General features: G+C 61.8%; 1 protein-coding gene across 1 annotated transcript in view; it reads left to right on the top strand.

The window, feature by feature from the left end:
* The first annotated feature begins 2046 nt into the window (after positions 1-2046).
* The window catches only part of FOXO6 (forkhead box O6), a 29662-nt gene continuing 14375 nt past the window's right edge, over positions 2047-17333 (top strand). The window contains exon 1 of the mRNA XM_030504788.1: positions 2047-3451. Within this exon, the coding sequence (XP_030360648.1) occupies positions 3011-3451 (441 nt within the window). The 5' untranslated portion in view covers positions 2047-3010. The remainder of the gene's footprint in view (positions 3452-17333) is intronic.

A 17333-nucleotide genomic window follows, 5' to 3' on the forward strand; every position in this document is an offset into this window, starting at 1 on the left:
TGTCAACTTTCCTGCCATTTCCTCCAGGAAGCCTCCCAGAACCACTTTGACTTTCTTGTTTCAGCAGTGTCAAAATGTTTATTCCGCTCATGTCAAAACACCCAAGTTCATTTCGGGAAAGTAAAAACGTTTCGTTTCGACTTTCCTCGTTCCATTCACTCCACTTTCCCCTTCATCTTGCCTGGAAGTGCGTTTGCATCCACACTGCTTGGGACCCCGGCGCCCCGCGGACGGGCACATGAGGCCTTCCAAAGGCTCAAAGTAGGATTTGGGTGGATTTTCATGGCACAGGACGTGCTGCACGTGTGGCTTTGCCTCTCTTTACCTCTCTGCAAGGCAGAGAAGATGGCTGGCACACTGCTGGGCACACATGGGGTTTGCCCTGGGGAGCAGATGCTGTGGGGCTCTGTGTGGTGCATGTTGGAGGTCCCCCTGTTCACATCATTCTGAGACCATTAGCATCTCTGCTCTGGAGACAGGCTGAGAGAAGGCTGTCACCTTCACCATGGGCAGAATACCCTTGTCTGCAAGGGTAAATTCTGCTTTAAGGTGGGGAAACTGAGGCAGCAGGTGAGCAAGACCATGTTTGTGCAGCACCGGGTACTGGTGAAGCACTGGGGTCACCGGGCAAGGAGGTCCAAGCGCCGTCACTCAAGGGATGAGGTGGCTCAGGGTGACCACAGGGAGATGCACCTATTGTAGCGGAGGAGAAGACATGCTGCTGGAGAACCCAGGCAGGGAAAGGGACCCACGGGAGCAGCATGGGAAGGGTTGTGCAGGCTGGGACCTCCAGCTCGGCTTGGCACTGGGGAGCTGAGCTTGGGCTGGGCAATCCAGGCTGGAAGAGCGGGTGAGAAATGTGGGAGGGTTTTGGCTTCAAAGGCAAGACTGAGAGAAGAAACGCCACCAGGCTCCAAGTGGGCAAAAGGCTGCGGAGAGAGGAGGGAACGATCCTGCCCTGGGGCCCTTGGGGTAGGGGGAAGGGGACTGTGGGTGTAAACCATAGCAAGGAAATTTGGGATAGATCCCAGGAGAAACGCTCCGGGGAGGAGGGAGGCGCAGGGAGGTGTGGAGCTGGCTCCGTGCTGGGGGCTGCAGGGTCAGGGGAGGTTTTGGGGTCAGCTCCATCCTGCCTGGGCCAGCGGCACCAGCAGATGTGGGGCTCGGCAGCAGGTCGGGGGTCCAGGAATACAGCACCGGAATACAGCGCCTCATCCCGCAGCCAGATGTGCCATGGGGACACCAGGTGCCCGCAGGCAGGTTGGGTGTCGGGTCCCTCCTGCGTGCTGCATTGCATCTGTTATAATAAATGATATCGATTAGATTAGACTCGATTCCATTATCGGAGCTGTCAGGCGACCACTTGGAGGCTGGGACCATGGGCTTCACAGCCGCTTGGGTGCCCTTAGCCCGTCTCCTCGGACACGGAACGGGACCGGAGGAGAAGCACCGCATGTGAACAAGGTCAGGGCGGCCCTGGAGCATCCTCCGGTACCGGGGATGCAGGCACCGTGTTTCTGACGTCACTGCCACCTCACACCGCTCCGCTGACATCACACCGCGTCACCGCCCGGGCAGACCCCGCGTAGTCGCGGGCTGAGGGGCGGGGCCTATACAAGGAGGGGGCGTGGCCCGTAGTAAAGGGGCGTGTCTTTGGTGACGTCACCCTCGGGGAGGGGTTTCGCTCCCCCCCACCCCCCCGCTCCGCGAGGCGTCCCGCCGGCGCCGCGCCAATGGGCGGGCGGGGGGGGCGTGCCCAAGGCACCTCCAGCCAATCAGGCGGTGGCCGCGGCTCGGGGCAACGATGGTGGGGGGCGCCCGGGGCGCACGTGGGGCCGTGGTTGGGGACCGGGACCGGGACCGGAGGGGGCCGGGGGGGGGCCGGGGGGGGGACCGGGACTGGAGGGTTGGGGGGGGGGAGGCGGGGCGCCCGGTCGGCTCCGCTCCGTCCCGCCCCGCCGGGGCACTCCCCTCCGCCGCTCTCCCCCCGCCCCTCCGGGCCCTCCCCCCCGGTGTCACGGCGGCGCCCGCATTCGGGGCCGGGCACGGCGGAGGGAGGGAGGGAAGGAGGGAGAGAAGGAGGCAGGAGCGGGCGAAGGAGCGATCGTAGCGGCGGCCGCCCCAGCATGTGGCCCGCCCGCGCCGTGGCGGCAGCGCGGCGGCGGCGGCGGCGGCGGGCAGGTGCGCGGCCGCTGAAGCGGAGCGGGGGGGCGTAGGGGCGGGGAGCCGCCGCCGCCGCCGCCCTCGCCCGGCGCTGTCAGGTGCGTGCCGCCCGCCAGCATGGCTCCGCCGCGCCGCCGGACTTAGCGCCGGGCCGCCCGCCCCTCCGCCTCTCCCCGCCCAGGTGCCCCCAGCACCGCCCGGCCCCGGAGGGCGCCGGTTCCCGGCTGAGGATGCCGCCCGCCGCCGGTCGCTCCGGTGCATCTGTTGCTGCTTGACCGAGCCGACAACCCCGGTGCAGCCTCCGCCGATGGATGCGGCAGCCCCCGCGCCCTGCCCGCCCGCCGCCGCCCCGCTGGCCGCCGTGCCGGGAACGACTCCGGAGCTCCGCGGCCGGTAAAAAAAAAAATCATACAAACAACCGAGAAAAAAAAAAAAAAAAGGAAAAAAAAAAAGACCCAAAACCAACCCAAACCCAGCCCGCTCCCCCCCGCCCTGCCCGGCGCTGCTGGAGAGACCGATGGACATGCGGCACCCGCCCCGGCCCGCCGCTCCCGTTAACCTCCCGGTCCCCGGCGCGGAGCCGGGCAGAGCCGCCGCGTAGGGCGAGAGCGGCCGGACCCGGGGCTGCGGCCCCGCCGGGACCCGGCGCGGAGCGGCCCCTCCTCCCTCCTCCGCTCCACCCGAGCTCGGAGCCTTCTTCGCACTCTTCTCCCTCCCGTGTTTTGGGGGGTTTTTGGTTGTTTCTTCCTTTTTTTTCTTTTTTTTTTTTTTTTTTTTTTTTGGGTGGAAACCGACCGTAACTCGGGGAGGGGGCTGCCGGGGGGGCGGGAGCGGCGGGGAGGGGACCATGGAAGAGAAGCTCCAGGCGCATCAGGTGGAGATCGACCCGGATTTCGAGCCGCAGAGCCGGCCCCGGTCCTGCACTTGGCCTCTCCCGCACCCCGACTTCGCGGCGGAGGAGGACGATGGGGCCGCGGCCCCGGGGGGGCCCCCGGCGCGGGTGGCCGGTGGCGCGGAGGGGACCGAGAACGCGGCGGCCCCGGCGGAGCGCAGAGCCGCCGCCGCCGCCCCCCTGCCGCCTCCCGGCGCGGACGTGGGGCAGCTCCGCAAGGCCAAGACCTCCCGGAGGAACGCCTGGGGCAACCTCTCCTACGCCGACCTCATCACCAAAGCCATCGAGAGCTCGCCCGAGAAGCGCCTCACGCTCTCGCAGATCTACGACTGGATGGTGCGATACGTCCCCTACTTTAAGGATAAAGGAGACAGCAACAGCTCCGCCGGATGGAAGGTACCTGACCCCTCTCACCCCATCCCCGGCACAACTTTCCTCCCGCCTTCCCAATGCGTGGATGCTTCCCCCTGGGCTACCGGAGCTTTGCTGCTGGCTGGTGGGGTTGGGGGATCCCCGCTTGAATAAGGGCTAGGTTAAGTTTTGGGGAGAACCGGTGCCTCGTGGTGGTGTGTGTTGGAACCGTGTGTTGGTGTGAGCTGGTGCCCGGTTAACCCACCGGCCTGGGGCCGAGCTGAGCCCCGGGAGCGCGGGACGGCGGCGGGCGGGTGGTCGCGGTGTGCGAGCACCGGGGGACGGCGAGTGACGGTCCCACCACCATCACGGCTGTGCCCGCGGTGGCCCGAGCCGTGCCAGGTCCCTGCGCGCCGGTGTCGTGTCCAAACACGTGTCTCCAGGCTGGCTTCCCCCAGTGTGTCCCCCCCGTCTCATCCCCACCATCCCGGGGGCCATGCAGGGAGCACGCGGTCCCCTACGGCTCTGTGCTGGCATTCCCGTCTCTGTTCCCGGTTGGCACCGCACCGTGGGCTTGTTGGAAATCCCTGGTGCGGGCAGTGATTCCCCCTCTCACTCGGGGATGCATTGCACTGATCGTCCTGGCACGGGGGGTGCTGGGTCCTGGGGGGTCACACTGGCTCCTGCCCCTCTGCCTAACGCTCGCCTGGGAAGGGGGAAGAGATCCCTGTGTCCAGATGGTGTCAGTAAAAAGGAGCCGGTTTCTCTTAAGCCCTCCCCTAAGCCCTGTCACCTCCAGTGTGATTAGTGTGTAACGAGGCTTTGGAGGCTCTGGTACCAACCGCGGCCCTGGCACGGCGTGTCCTGGCCTTGGGGGTCTTCCTCGGTTGCAGATGGGGCTATTTCGGGGCAGGAAGCCCGGACTCTGTCCGTGGCACCGGTGGCCGGGCCATGGGAGCTGGTCTTGCATGGAGGCTGGGCATCCTCTCTGCCCTGCCCCACTCCTGATGGGGGGGCAGCGGCAGCCACTGTCCCCCCAGTGTGGAGAGTCACTGGAGCAGGTTTTGGGGGCTGTGGTGGTGGCAGGGGGTGGTTGTTGTGTGTGCGGGACTCTCAACCCTCCGCCTGGAGCGAGAGCTGTGTGGCCCCGAGCATGTGCTGGGGGTGAACGGGCTCCCCAAGGCTCGGGACCACAGGGGACATGTGCTGATGGGATCTGGGGATGTGTTTTGTCAGGGCTGGGATGAGGAGCAAAGGGATTCCCAGGCAGCCCCATGTGTGTCGCTGGAGGCTTCGTGGTGTGTGATGTGCAAAGGGGAGAGGGTCAGGGTCTGGCTGATGTTGGCACGAAGGGGCATTTGCAGCAGCCGTGTAGGAGGGTGCATGGGTGCATTTGCATGGGTGCACCCTGGGATGGGACACTCTCCACCTTCCTGACCCATTTCCCAGTTGGAGCGGTGCTGGCACTCGGCTCAAACCTCCCATCCCATCCCAGTGCCTGCCTGGTGGGGCCAAGGGTTGCCCAGTGGAACACCAGGACGGGTGCCCATGGTATCCTGATGCTGGTGGTGCCCGATGCCACGCTGGCAGGGCGAGAAGCAGCATGCAGAGGCCTCCTTTGCTTGGTGCCCTCATCAGACACCACCATGCCAGGGGTTAAATATATTCCCCACAGCCCCAGGTCCCTCCTGGCTGTCCCCCTTGGGTGCCCTGTGGGTGGCTGGCAGCCGAGGGAGCACCGGGGCGATGGGCATCAATTCTGTGGTAAGGAGCTGCTGATGGAAGAGACCCTGGAGATGCCGGGTCCCTCCTGCCCCGGCCTGGGGGAAGCACAGTGGGTTTGGAGCATTTCATTCCCCAGAGCAGCGGTGTCGCAGCGTGGTCCTGGGTGTGATGGGCTGCTCCCTTCATCAGCAGCTCCACAACCTCCCTGTGCTGGGAGAGCTGGTGGTGGAGGGCTGGGAGCCTGGCCGAGGGCACAGCATCCCACGGGGCATCCCATGGCTGTGCGGTGACTTCTCCAAACTCTGCTCCAGCACTGGGGTCTGTTGCTGGGACCCCTTCCTGCATCCAGCTGGCCATGGGGATGCTGTGCCTGGCCGTGGTGTGTGGTGTTCCATCAGGTTACATTCCCCAGGCTGGTTAGTTATCCCAGAGGGGAAGGATAGTGCCCAGGGTGGGTACATTTTGGGGTCTCCTTCCCACCAACGTGCATGTTGCATGACATGGTTTGATGGCGAGGCAAACTGAGGCACAGGCTCTAAACCCCTCGGCCGTGCTCAGCAGCAGGACCAGGACCCAGCCCTGTCTAACGGGGTGTGAAGGGGCCACCCCCCCGTGTGTGCACGTTGGGCTCGTGCTCCGGGCGCTGCTGCTGCTTCCTGCTGCAGCGGGCACCCATTGACTGACAGTTCTGCTTAATTAGGGAGTTGTTATTTTATCAATTCCAAAGCGCTTGAAGTTTTCTGCTCCAGCTCACGCTTCCCACTTGTTAATGGGAAACCAACACCCTCCGTCAGAAAGGCAGCGGCGCTGATGCGTTCTAAAGGTTTCTGCTTGCTCCGGTTTGACATCCAAAATATAACAATCAAGCACTCAGCTGGTGGATGCCTGTCTGCTGCGGCTCTGACAGCGCTGAAATCCTTAATTCCCAGCCCTCCCCTACACCTCCTCCTCTTTTACGTTGCTGGGTTGGCTGCTCCTGGCTTGGGGGGCCCACGGAGCTGGGAGCAGAGACACCCCCCCGTAAAGTGCCACCATCCCCTTGCAGGGCAGGATGGACATGAATTAGGGAGGGAGAAAAAGGGGTGGGAAGGGTGTTGGGGTGGGAGCATCGTGTTGCCCAAGGGTTTGGGGGGCTCCAGGGGCTTCACCTCCCCATGGGGTGTGGAGAACGCTGAGCCCCGGCCAGGAGAGCAGAACCATGGCCCTGTCCCCATGGGCACCCCAGGAGCTTCCTTTGGGGGAGCTGCTCCAGGCTCTGCGTGCTCCATCACTGGTGTCTCCCCAAGCCGAGACCCTGCCCTATCCCGCTTGGATGGGGGCTCCTGCATCCAGCTGGAATGCTGCCCGTGCGGCTGGAGAGGCTCCAAACCGGTGCCTGGGGCTCACAGGGATGACTGTCCCCGTGCAGAGGGCAGCGGGTGATGCCTCAGGGGGATGATGGGGTGACACAGCTCCGGGGGTGTCCTGGCTCTGGGGTGTACAACCAGCTCGCTCCCATCAGCATGAGGGGTGCTGGCTGGCTGGGGGGGCACGGCCGGGGTCAGGGCTCTCCCGCTGGGGGGGTTTGGGCTCAGCTTGGCTCCTCTCACGTATTCTCATCCTCTCCATATATGGAGAATTTTCCAGCAGCACGGAGAAGCCTGGTGCTCCCTGGGGAGCTGCGGAGGGGCCGGGAGAGCCCGGGAGATCCTGGATGTCCCAGGGCTGAGCAGGGCTGGAGGAGTCCTCGAGGGGACTCCCCTGCTCCATCCCTGGATAAGCCTCCCCAGCTCTTATCCCCGCACATGCAATGCCTCTGGGGACCCCTCTGACCCTTTCCCTTTCCCGCAGCACCCATGGGATGCTGGGCTGGGGTCCATGACCCTTTATCATCCCAGGGCTGGAGCATGGGATTCCTTATCCATCCCCGACTTCCCACAGGGATGGGGAGCCTGCTTGCTGCCCCCAGGCTGCGGGCTGTGCTCTGGTGCTGCTGGTGGCATGGCTGTGAGGAACCCCCAGGCTCTCTCCTCCTTCCCACCTCAGTTTTCTCCCTCCTTTTGGAGGTTTTCCTCTTCTTTATAATTTATTTCCCCCCCTCCCTTGTTCTGGAATCGCTTTTCATGCAGCGCTAACTGCTGAAGTAACACAAACCTGCTAAATGGTCCAGCTTTATGATAGCATAAAAATGATACTACAGCAGTGAGTGGGGCTTTATTAAACCCAAGGGAAAGGCTCCAAATGAACAGCTTGCTCTGCTCTTCGCTTCCCTCCCTAATCCCCCCCTTTATTTTTAATAACCGCTGGAATATAAGCTACAGTTAAAGTCCTGTGGACTAGAAGAGCTCTCACAGCCTGTTGTTATCTCCGTCCATCCATCCCCATGTGTGGGTCCGGGTGTTCATCCCTCCCTCCCGCCTGCCTGGTGCTGGGATGGAAGATCCAGTGTCCTGGGCTGGGAAATGAGTTTCTTGGTGTTTGGGTTTGTATTTTAAAAGCCTTGTAAATGTTTTGTGGGGATGCAGGGGGTCGGGCCAGGCGAGATGTGGGAGCAAGCTGGAGCTCCTTAGGATCCTCATCGGGATGCTGTGGGAATGGGGTGTCCTCTGCGCTTAGGGAGTGGGGTTGGACACCTCTCACAGCGTGTCCTTGCAGAGGGAGCATGTAGGAAGGGGATGAATCTCCCTTCACCACCACTGCAGTGGGATCTGGACACAGTCAGACCCCCAGCCCCAGGCAGCACCCTCCATCCCTGGGGTGCACCCCAAGCCCCACTGCTGCCATGGAACCATGGGATGGTTTGGGCTGGAAGGGACCTTAGAGCTCATCCAGCTCCACTCCCCTGCCACGGGCAGGGACACCTTCCACTAGAGCAGGTTGCTCCAAGCCCCTGTGTCCAACCTGGCCTTGAACACTGCCAGGGATGGGGCAGCCACAGCTTCTCTGGGCACCCTGTGCCAGCGCCTCAGCACCCTCCCAGGGAAGAGCTTCTGCCTCAGAGCTCATCTCAATCTCCCCTCTGGCAGGTTAAAGCCATTCCAATGGGTCTCCCATGGGATGCTCCGGAGCTGGGTGTGGAGAGGCAGCTCCCTGCCCTCCTGCTCCCAATCACATTCCTTTTAAGCAGCCCATCGTTTCCTGTGGCTCCTGCCTCCTGCTGGAGGTGGCTGCTGCGTGCTGTGGTGAAAGGCGCTGTGGGTTAGGGCAGGACACGTGGGAGCTCCATTTGGGCATCATCCTGATGTGATGCCTCAGCCGGGAGCCAGGCAGGAGACCTCGAAGCCCGAGCACAACGTTTGTTTTCACCCACTGCTGGGATGAGAAGGAGCAGGCAGCCAGCACTGGGAAGGAGCATGGGGACCTCTAAAGCTGTCTCGTCCCCTCCTTCCCAGCAGGGATGCTCCAGCATCCCAGAGCATCCTGAGCTGTCACCTGTGGGTCTGGCCAGTGTCCAGTGCAGGACAGGATGATTGTGGGGTGCATGTGGCTGGTGCCTGCTCTTTCAGGAAGGGTCTCATCCCCATCACCCTGCCCTTGGAGCACCCCGCTGCATGCTGTGCCATGCTCCATGGCAGCAGGGAGGCTGCTGGGCTTTGCTGTCTGCTGGGGTTGGTGGCACTTTGTACCCAGGGATGTGGCAGCGATGAGGCGCTGGCACAGGGTGCCCAGAGAAGCTGTGGCTGCCCCATCCCTGGCAGTGTTCAAGGCTGGGTTGGACACAGGGGCTTGGAGCAACCTGCTCTAGTGGAAGGTGTCCCTGCCCGTGGCAGGGGTTGGAACTGGAGGAGCTTTAAGTTCCCTTCCAGCCCAAACCACTCTGTCATGCAGCCTGGCTTGCTGCTCCTATGTGGCCTGTGGGGCAGAGCTGGGCATGGGTTCCACTCCCCGGGTACCCCAGTGCAGGCAAACCCCTGCCCGTGCTGCCCGGGGAGCTGCAGGCAGTGATGCACGGCTGCGTTTGCACGTGTTCTCTCACACGCCTGTGCACGTGTGACACACGTGTGCTGGGCTCGCCACGTGTGCTCCCACGCGTGCCCGCACGTTGCAGCCGGATGCGCATGGGCAGCGAGGGGCAGGACCCTTGGGCATGTTTTGGGCTTGTGCCACTGCACGGCTCTCCTGGGGCTGCGGGCAGCGTGTCCCCGGGTCCTTGGGGATGGGGGGGGACTTGTTGTGGGGCGGTGGGTGGGGGAAGGCTGAGGTGGGACACAAGCAGCCTCCTTTGATTGCTGGGAAGGGAAAAATACCCCAAACCCCAAAGAAATAAAGCCCAACCACAAGAAGAGCAGAAAGGCCGGGGCTGCTCTTGGGGCTGTTGTTCAGGCTCTTGACGCTGTTATGGGGCTGTTGTCAGGGCTGTTTGGACTCTTTGGGCTGTTATTAGGGCTGTTGCTGGGGCTGTTGCTGGGGCTGTTATGGGGCTGTTGGGGCTGTTCTTGGGGTTGTTATGGGGCTGTTGTTGGGGCTGTTGGCGCGGGGCTGTGCCGCGCTGCCCGCAGCAGCCTGCGGGGCTGTCATTGCAGACAGGCTCATTTACAGACCAGACACTTGTTTTTATCCATGTGAAGGTGATGCTCTGAGCTCCGGCTGGGTCAGAAGTTCAGCATCCCCATTCCCCTCCCCGAACCTCCGCATGTGAGTACCCCCGGCTGGGCTCCGGGTGCTCCCCCAAAGGCACATCCCTTGCCCATGGGCTGTGCTGCTGCCAACACCCTGCCCGGAGCAGCCTTTGTGTCTCCTGGGGAGCCTGGCTCCAATCCTGTGCGATTGGGAGGAGGCTGCAGCCAGGGCCAGTGGATGGGTGTTATGGGCTGTGCCTGCTCCATGCCCACCTCAGTGCCAAATCCTGCTTGGAATCCAGTGGGAAAGCCTTGCAATGCTGTGAGCGGTGGCACTGCTCCGTCACCAAGGGCACCAGTTGCATCCCCATGGCCTGGTGACTGTGCCACCCTGGGGACCGATGGCATCTCCTCCATCAGCCGCACTGGCAGGGATGTGGGGATGGTGGGATGCAGGTTCCCTGCTCCTTGGGCTTGCTGGGCATCCCTGCAGTGCAGGGCTGAGCCTCTGGCTGGACCAGCCACTGAGCCCAGTGCCCCACATTGGTCCTGCTGCCACCTCAGCCCTGGCTGTTGGCAATGGGAGAGCCCAAAAGCCAGTTGCAGGGATCTATCACCTCTATTACTATTAGTTTCCCTGAAAACATATTGCAAAGTGCCAGGAGGGATTGGGTGCTCCTCGAGGAGCAGCTTTGCTACCCGCAGATGGGATGTCACTGTGTGGGACCCAAGCTGGGTAGCACGGGGCTGAGCCTGGAGCCTGCTCCCCAACCCTCATCCCGAACCTTCCAAAGCCAAAGTGGAGCAGAGACGCTCCACATGGCAGGCTGGGATCTGTAATAGCCGTGATTAATCCTTTGCCCCCCCCCATCAGCATCCTCCAGGAGCTCGAGCCACAGGAATGAAGCCCCAGGGTGCTCCTGGAGCAGTGTGTCCATCCCCTGTCCCCAGACGCCCTCTCGCCCGGGTTGGTGGCGTCAGCAGCATGCCAGACGCCGGGATCTCCCTGTGTGCCTCGGATGTCTTTTGTCCTCTGCTGTCGCGTGGCCGGTCCCTCCGCTGCTCCTCCTTCCCCGCCGTGGTTCAGCATTCCCTTCCCTTTGGATGGAGCTGCTTTTGGCAGGAGCGCTGAGGTTTGGAGTCTGGGGGGACCCAAGAGTGGCATTTCTCCACTCACCCGGGCTCATTGCTGGTCCCTGTATCCCGCATCGTCTGCCCGAGCCCATAAATCAGAGGGAACAACCTCAGCAAAGCATCGTGGGGCCATTCACTGTGATGAGTTCAACCAGGATGGCACAGGGGGGCCTCTCTGAGGTTATTCCTGGTCTGTGACCCTGGCTTGTGGGATGTGGGGGGCTGCCCACCATCCCCTCGGCTCATGGGGAGGGAACCGGGGCCTGGTGGGTACCATCAGCTCCATACTGGTGTGTGGATGCTGGTGGGAGCGGGCACTGCATCAGTGTGTGCTGCAGTTCCGAGCATCCCTGGAGCCTGCCCAGGATCTCGGGTGTGTTTAGTAGCATGGGATTGGGAGCGCCAAGGGGAATGTCTAAGGATGGCAGAGATTCAGAGGCCATGCCTGGGACCTCCTTTAGCAGTGGGTCCTCTGGCTCCTTTCCCTGGTGAGTGCAGGGCACTGAGAACCATCCCATCCCTCACTGGGAGCTGGGTTTAAGGAGGATGATGGCACTGGGATCCATCCCATCCCACTGCCAGGATCTGGGTTTAAGGAGGATGATGGCCCTGGGATCCATCCCATCTCATCCCGCACTGGGAGCTGGATTTAAGGAAGATGATGGCCCTGGGGTCCATCCCATCCCATCCCATCCTGCACTGGGAGCTGGGTTTAAGGAGGATAATGGCACTGGGATCTATCCCATCCCACTGCCGGGAGCGGGGTTTAAGGAGGATGATGGCACTGGGATCCATCCCATCCCGCACTGAGAGCTGGGTTTGAGGAGGATGATGGCCCTGGGATCCATCCCATCCCGCACTGGGAGCTGGCTTTAAGGAGGATGATGCAGGGCCAGTCCCTGGCTCCTCAGCACCACGCTGATGGGTTCAGGCATCATCCTGCCCTCAGCTCCTGCCCCGGGTGGAGTGGAGGGTGCGTGGGAAGATGCAGGGATGGGATTAACAAGCTTCTGGAGCGACAGCGTCATAAATTTGGGCTTTTTTTTCTTCTTGAGGCTGTCAGACCCGAGCCTGTCCCAGGGATGTAAGACAGCGTTTTATTGCTGCCTGCTTGATGGTTGTTCCCTTCTCCTCAGTGGCTGTGATTTATCTCTGCACTTTGCGCTGATTGGATTAGAAGTTTAAATGCTAAGGGTGCATAACAATATATTTTTCTTATTAATATTAAAAAATCATTATTGGATTTTTTATAGTTCTGTTTTGAATTGAATCCCCTTGCTTGATTTATTCTCTCTCCCAGAGTAGAATTTAATGCTAATAGGAACAATCATTGCTTTGTTTTGAATCTTTGACTGTTTGGAAAACTTTCTCTGCAAAGGGAAATTACAGCATTATTAAGAGTCCATTAAAAGAGGGTTTGCCCATTCCTGGCTATTACCTGCGAGCTGGAGAGGAAACAAGAAAGCAAAGACAAAGAGTCTCTTTTGCAGGGCCTTGTGCTCACACCCTTCCCCAGGTGGAACACAGTTATCGTGCCAATTATTATCATCAGCTCTGGTCATAGAATCCCAGCCTGGTTTGGGTTGGAAGAGACCTTAAAGCTCCTCCAGTTCCAACCCATGGGCAGGGGCACCATGCCATGTTTTGGGGTGCTTCAGATGCTGGGCTGAGGGGAGGTGACCCCACCATGCCATGGGGTCCCTCGCCCTGGGGATGGGGCGAGGAGGTGCCACCTCAGACCCCTTTGGAGCTGTGGATGGGCCCCTCCTTGTGTGCCATATCGTGCCATGCTGTGCCGTGCCGTGCCATGCCATGCCAATGCCTGCTCAGAAATGATCCGTCCACCTCCCCACCACTGCCTGGACAGCACCATAGAGCCATATGTGTGTCCCCCACCCCACCAGGCACGTTTGGTACCCACAGAGCATCCCTCCTTCCCAGCAGCGTGTCCTTCTGTGTCTTCCCGTGTGCTGGGACCATGTGGCCGAGATTTCCCGCACCCCATTCCTGGCCCGGCAGTGCTGGGATCCTGGCGGGAGGATCCGCTCACGCTCTGTGTGTATTTTTTGGCTGACCCCCTCTTGTTTCCCTCTGTCCCGGAGCCTGAGCGCCAGCCAAGGAGCGGCTGCCCCAGCGCTGGGCTTTGTGGCAGCAGCAGCTCTGTGCTGGGCTCACGTTGGTGCCTGTGGGCTTGGAGGTGGGGACATGGCAGGGGGGACATTGGGGGGTACCCCCAGGATGTGCAGCGGGGTCCTGGCAGGTTCCTCTGTGCCATCGCCCGGAGGCAGGGATGCATCTCTGTGTGTGTGGGGCTCAAGGGGGTGACCCCACAGCTGGGGTTTATGGGGTGAGATGGGGAGATGTGGGGTGCAGTGCTGGGAGATTTGGGGTATGGGACTATGCAGTGTGGGGTGCTGGGCTGGGAAGTGTGGGGTGCTGCAGCCACCACAGGGCAGCAAGAGGAGACATGGGGCAGGCAGTGCTTGTGGTGGGGCCAAGCCTGGCACCCCAGAGCTCCCACTTTAACCAGCTCTGGGGGTCCAGTGCAGGGCCTGGCAGCCCCCCAGCCAAACTGGCTCAGGATGCTCAGGGTCACCTCCAGCCTCTCTGGGGCACCCCCATGGTGGCACAGCCCCAGTGAGATGGGGCTGGTGATGGCCTTGGTCCCCCTCTCTGCTCCTGGCACGAATCCTGCTCCTCCCTGCAGGGAGTGAGCAGAACCAGGGGCTCCTATACTTATCATCACACTGAATAATTCATTGCAGCACGACTCCAGCAGATCCTCTCCCTGCCCCAGCTCCCAGCACGCCCAGAGAGTACCGGCTGGCTTGGGGGGGCCATAAGTGGGGCCAGGCTGGCTGGGGCGCAGGGTGGGATGTGGGGGTGGAGGGATGCAGGGATGGAGGGATGGAGGGATGGAGGGATGGAGGGATGCAGGGATGCAGGGATGGAGGGATGCAGGGATGCAGGGATGCAGGGATGGAGGGATGGGGGGTGTCTGTCACCTGCGACCTGCAGCTTGGGGGTGGCGATGGGGGTGCATGTTGGTGTGTGTGACCCTGGGAGCAGCAGCATCCCCCCCATGCTGCGTGCCTCGGTTTCCCCTTGTCGTGGTTCCAAGGATGAGCAGGACTGTCAATGAGTCGTTTTGACACCCCATCTTTTTTTTGGGGGGGGGACACACGACGTGTCTCTGCACAAGCACCCAGCACCCCAATCCCTCCAGCCATCCCTGCAGGGCTGGGTTTGCCCAGCGCCCCATCCATGCGGGATCCAGGCTGGGAGCAGCGAGGGGTTAAATGCAATAAAGCCGGTGTGAAACTTTTTGGCTGGGGAGCTGCAGGCAGAAAGTGCATTTGTAGCCGCAAGTGGCCGCCTTGAAGACGATCCAGATTTGTCTGGGAGCCGTCTGCTGCTAAAACCCTTTGATCCACTTACTTCTCCCCCGGGAGCTCCCCGCAGCTCTGGTGCTAATGCCCCCGCGGCGACAGGGGCTGAGCTGCCAGACGGATGCAGGGAAGACCCTGCTCCCGCTGCCAGGGGGGAAAGATGCTGCCAGGAAAGAGGGGGGCAAAAGAAGAAGGAGCTGGGGAGACAGGAGCGATGCCAGCAGGCGTCATCTGTGGGGTGCTGGGGGTGGGAGCAGGTTTGGCTGTTCCCTGGCTGTGGATAGGGATGGGGGGGATGGAAGGATGGAGGAATGGAGGCATGGAGAGAAGGAGGGATGTAAGGATGGAGGGATGTGGGGTGGAGAAATGGGGGGATGGAGGGGCTAAGGAAGCATCACTGGGTGTTTGCCATGATGCCAGGGGATGGTGGTGCTGTCATGGGGAGGGTTTGCATCATTGATGGCTCCCCAGGACTTAGGGGTCCCATCCCTGTGGCTGCCCCATGTGCCCAGCTCAGCACTCAACAGCCAGACCCAGCGCTGATTATGGGGTTGATGAGGGTCCACAGCAGCTCTGCACCTCAGCGCGTCCCTTCTGCCTCCCTGCCGTTCCCGGGGGCAGGATGCAGCACATGGCTCTAAGGATGCTCCTGGGGACACAGCTCATCCTCACCCTGCACCACCCCACAGCCTGGGTTGTGGGGCAGGACTGGCCTCATGCTCGGCTGTGCCCGAGCGTTTGGGGTTTATCCCAATGTATTTGTACCCATTCCCAGTGTGTGTGGCGTTGGGATCCCTGTGCCAAGCCAGCGGGCATGGGGGTGGCTGTTTGGGTCAGTGAAGGTTTGGGGTGTGGGGAACTGGGTTGCCAGTCCATTGGGCAATGTTTGCTGGTGAGGAGGGGTTTTCCACAATGGAAAAGCAGATTTGGGTCAAACAGCCCAGATAGAAGCTTGGCTGGAAGGGGAAGGCTGGGGACGGGCAGTGCTGGGCAGGCAGGAGCCGGCTCCCTGGGCTGGAACACCAACCATATGGGCAGTTGTGGTTCGTAAGGAGATGTTTAAAGATGAGAAGTTGAAACAAGCTGCTGTATTGGACTTAAATTCCTGTTTTCCAGGGGGTATCAGGACACTGTGGCTGCCCCATCCCTGGCAGTGTTCAAGGCCAGGTTGGACACAAGGGCTTGGAGCAACCTGCTCCAGTGGAAGGTGTCCCTGCCCGTGGCAGGGGTTGGAGCTGGATGAACTTTAAGGTCCCTTCCAACCCAAACCAGGCTGGGATTCTAAGATGGGTCGCACCCCTGTGGCAGCAGGTGTCCCAGCTGGGCAGCAGTGACAGTGGGGAGCAATGGGTCTGGCGTGGTGCTGAGCCCTGCGATGGGGAGATATCCACATGGGCTGTACCCAGAACACACGCAGGCGACTTATGGATGGATCTGGGCTGCAAGTGTGTACATAGAGCAGGATGAGGCCATGGGCAGGAGAAGGGACACAATATCCATCTCCCTCCTGGGGGCTGACATCTGGGAGCTGGTGCTCCGGAGGGTACCAGCTCCCAGATGCTGCTGGAAGCATGTGCAGTTTTGGAGATGCTGGGCTGCCCTACCAGGACGGCATTGCCTCCACTGCTGCGCTATTGGGGATGGAAAAAGCCCTGGAGATGGTGGCGGAACCATGGCAGAAGCCGGGGGATGATCAGGGGCAAGGGATGGTCCGGCTGGCTCCTGGAGGGTCCGAAGGGGTGGGCTGGAGGTGTGAAGGGAGGCGAGGGGGGAGCGAACAAAAGCTGCTTTGAGCGGCAGCGCCCGGCCGCCAGCGGAGCAGGAGCGGGGCCAGGAAAAACAGGGCCTGGAGCAGGGAGCACATCGTGTCCCTGGCTGCGGCCGCGGGGCCGCGGTACATTCTGTAGCGCAGGAAGCTGGCGCGGGGACCGGCTGGCTCAGGACTGCATCAGCGCAGGGGACCCCGGTGGGGGACAATGGGGAGTCCCCGGGATGCTGCACCCTCTGGCTGCATCAATAACATGGGGTGATGTGTCTGTGCTGAGCCCGGCCGGACCCGCTTGCTATGGGGAGGGGGGGTCAGAGGCTCCTCGCTGTGGGTCAGTGCTGGAGGAGATGGGGTTTTGGGGGGGGGGAATGGGACCGGCTGCAGACAGCGAGCGGGCGCCGTGCCCAGGAATTCGGGGATGGTTTTCAGGCTGCTCTGCCTGGGCAGCAGCGCCTAATGCAATTACAGCTCCGTGTCACGGAGCAGGGGGAGCGGGGGGGGGATGGCTGAAGGGCTGCCAGATCCCCTGGGATACAGCCCGGATGGCAGCGGGATGAGGGGGTCCCGTCCCACCCCCCACCTCAGCCCTCCCACACTGGGCATGCAGTGACACCCAGGGGGGCACCCACAGTGCAGGGAGCCCATGGAGCTGCTGGAGGTGTCCCCCCACTCCTTCTAAATGAGGAGGGATTGAGGCACGACCCGGGTGCTTGAATCCCTCCAGGTGATGGGAATCAGGAGCAGCTGCTTCCCATGGTGATCATAGAATCATCGAATCCCAGTCTGGTTTGGGTTGGGAGGGAGCTTAAAGCTCACCCAGTTCCAAGCCCCTGCCACGGGCAGGGACACCTTCCACTAGAGCAGGTTGCTCCAAGCCCTGTACCGCTGCTTCCAGACCTCAGAAACAGTTTTTTGGTGGCTTTGCTTCCAAGTGTGACTTCTCCAACAAGACCAGACCTCGTGGGCAGCGTGGACACAAGGAGTGTCCTGGGGCCACAGGCACCTGCAGCAGTGACCGGCTGAGCCCAGCAGGGTGGAGGTTCAGGGTCTTTGGCTCCACAGAGGCTCATCAGCGCTGGATGGAGCAGCCTGAGGAGAAGGACTTGGGAGTGTTGGGTGAGGAGAAGCTCCCCATGACCCGGCTTCAGTGCGTGCTTGAGCCCAGAACCCCCCTGTGTGCTGGGCTGCACCCTCAGAGTGTGAGCAGCAGGTCATGGAGGGGATCCTGCCCCTCTGCTGCGCTCTGGGGAGACCCCCCCTGCAGTCCTGATCCAGCTCTGGGGCAACAGCACAAGAGGGACGTGGAGCTGCTGGAGCGAGGCCAGAGGAGGCCCCGGAGCTGCTGCGAGGGCTGGAGCAGCTCTGCTCTGGAG

This window comes from Strigops habroptila, chromosome 12 (assembly GCF_004027225.2).
Source record: "Strigops habroptila isolate Jane chromosome 12, bStrHab1.2.pri, whole genome shotgun sequence".
Classification (NCBI taxonomy): Eukaryota; Metazoa; Chordata; class Aves; order Psittaciformes; family Psittacidae; genus Strigops; species Strigops habroptila.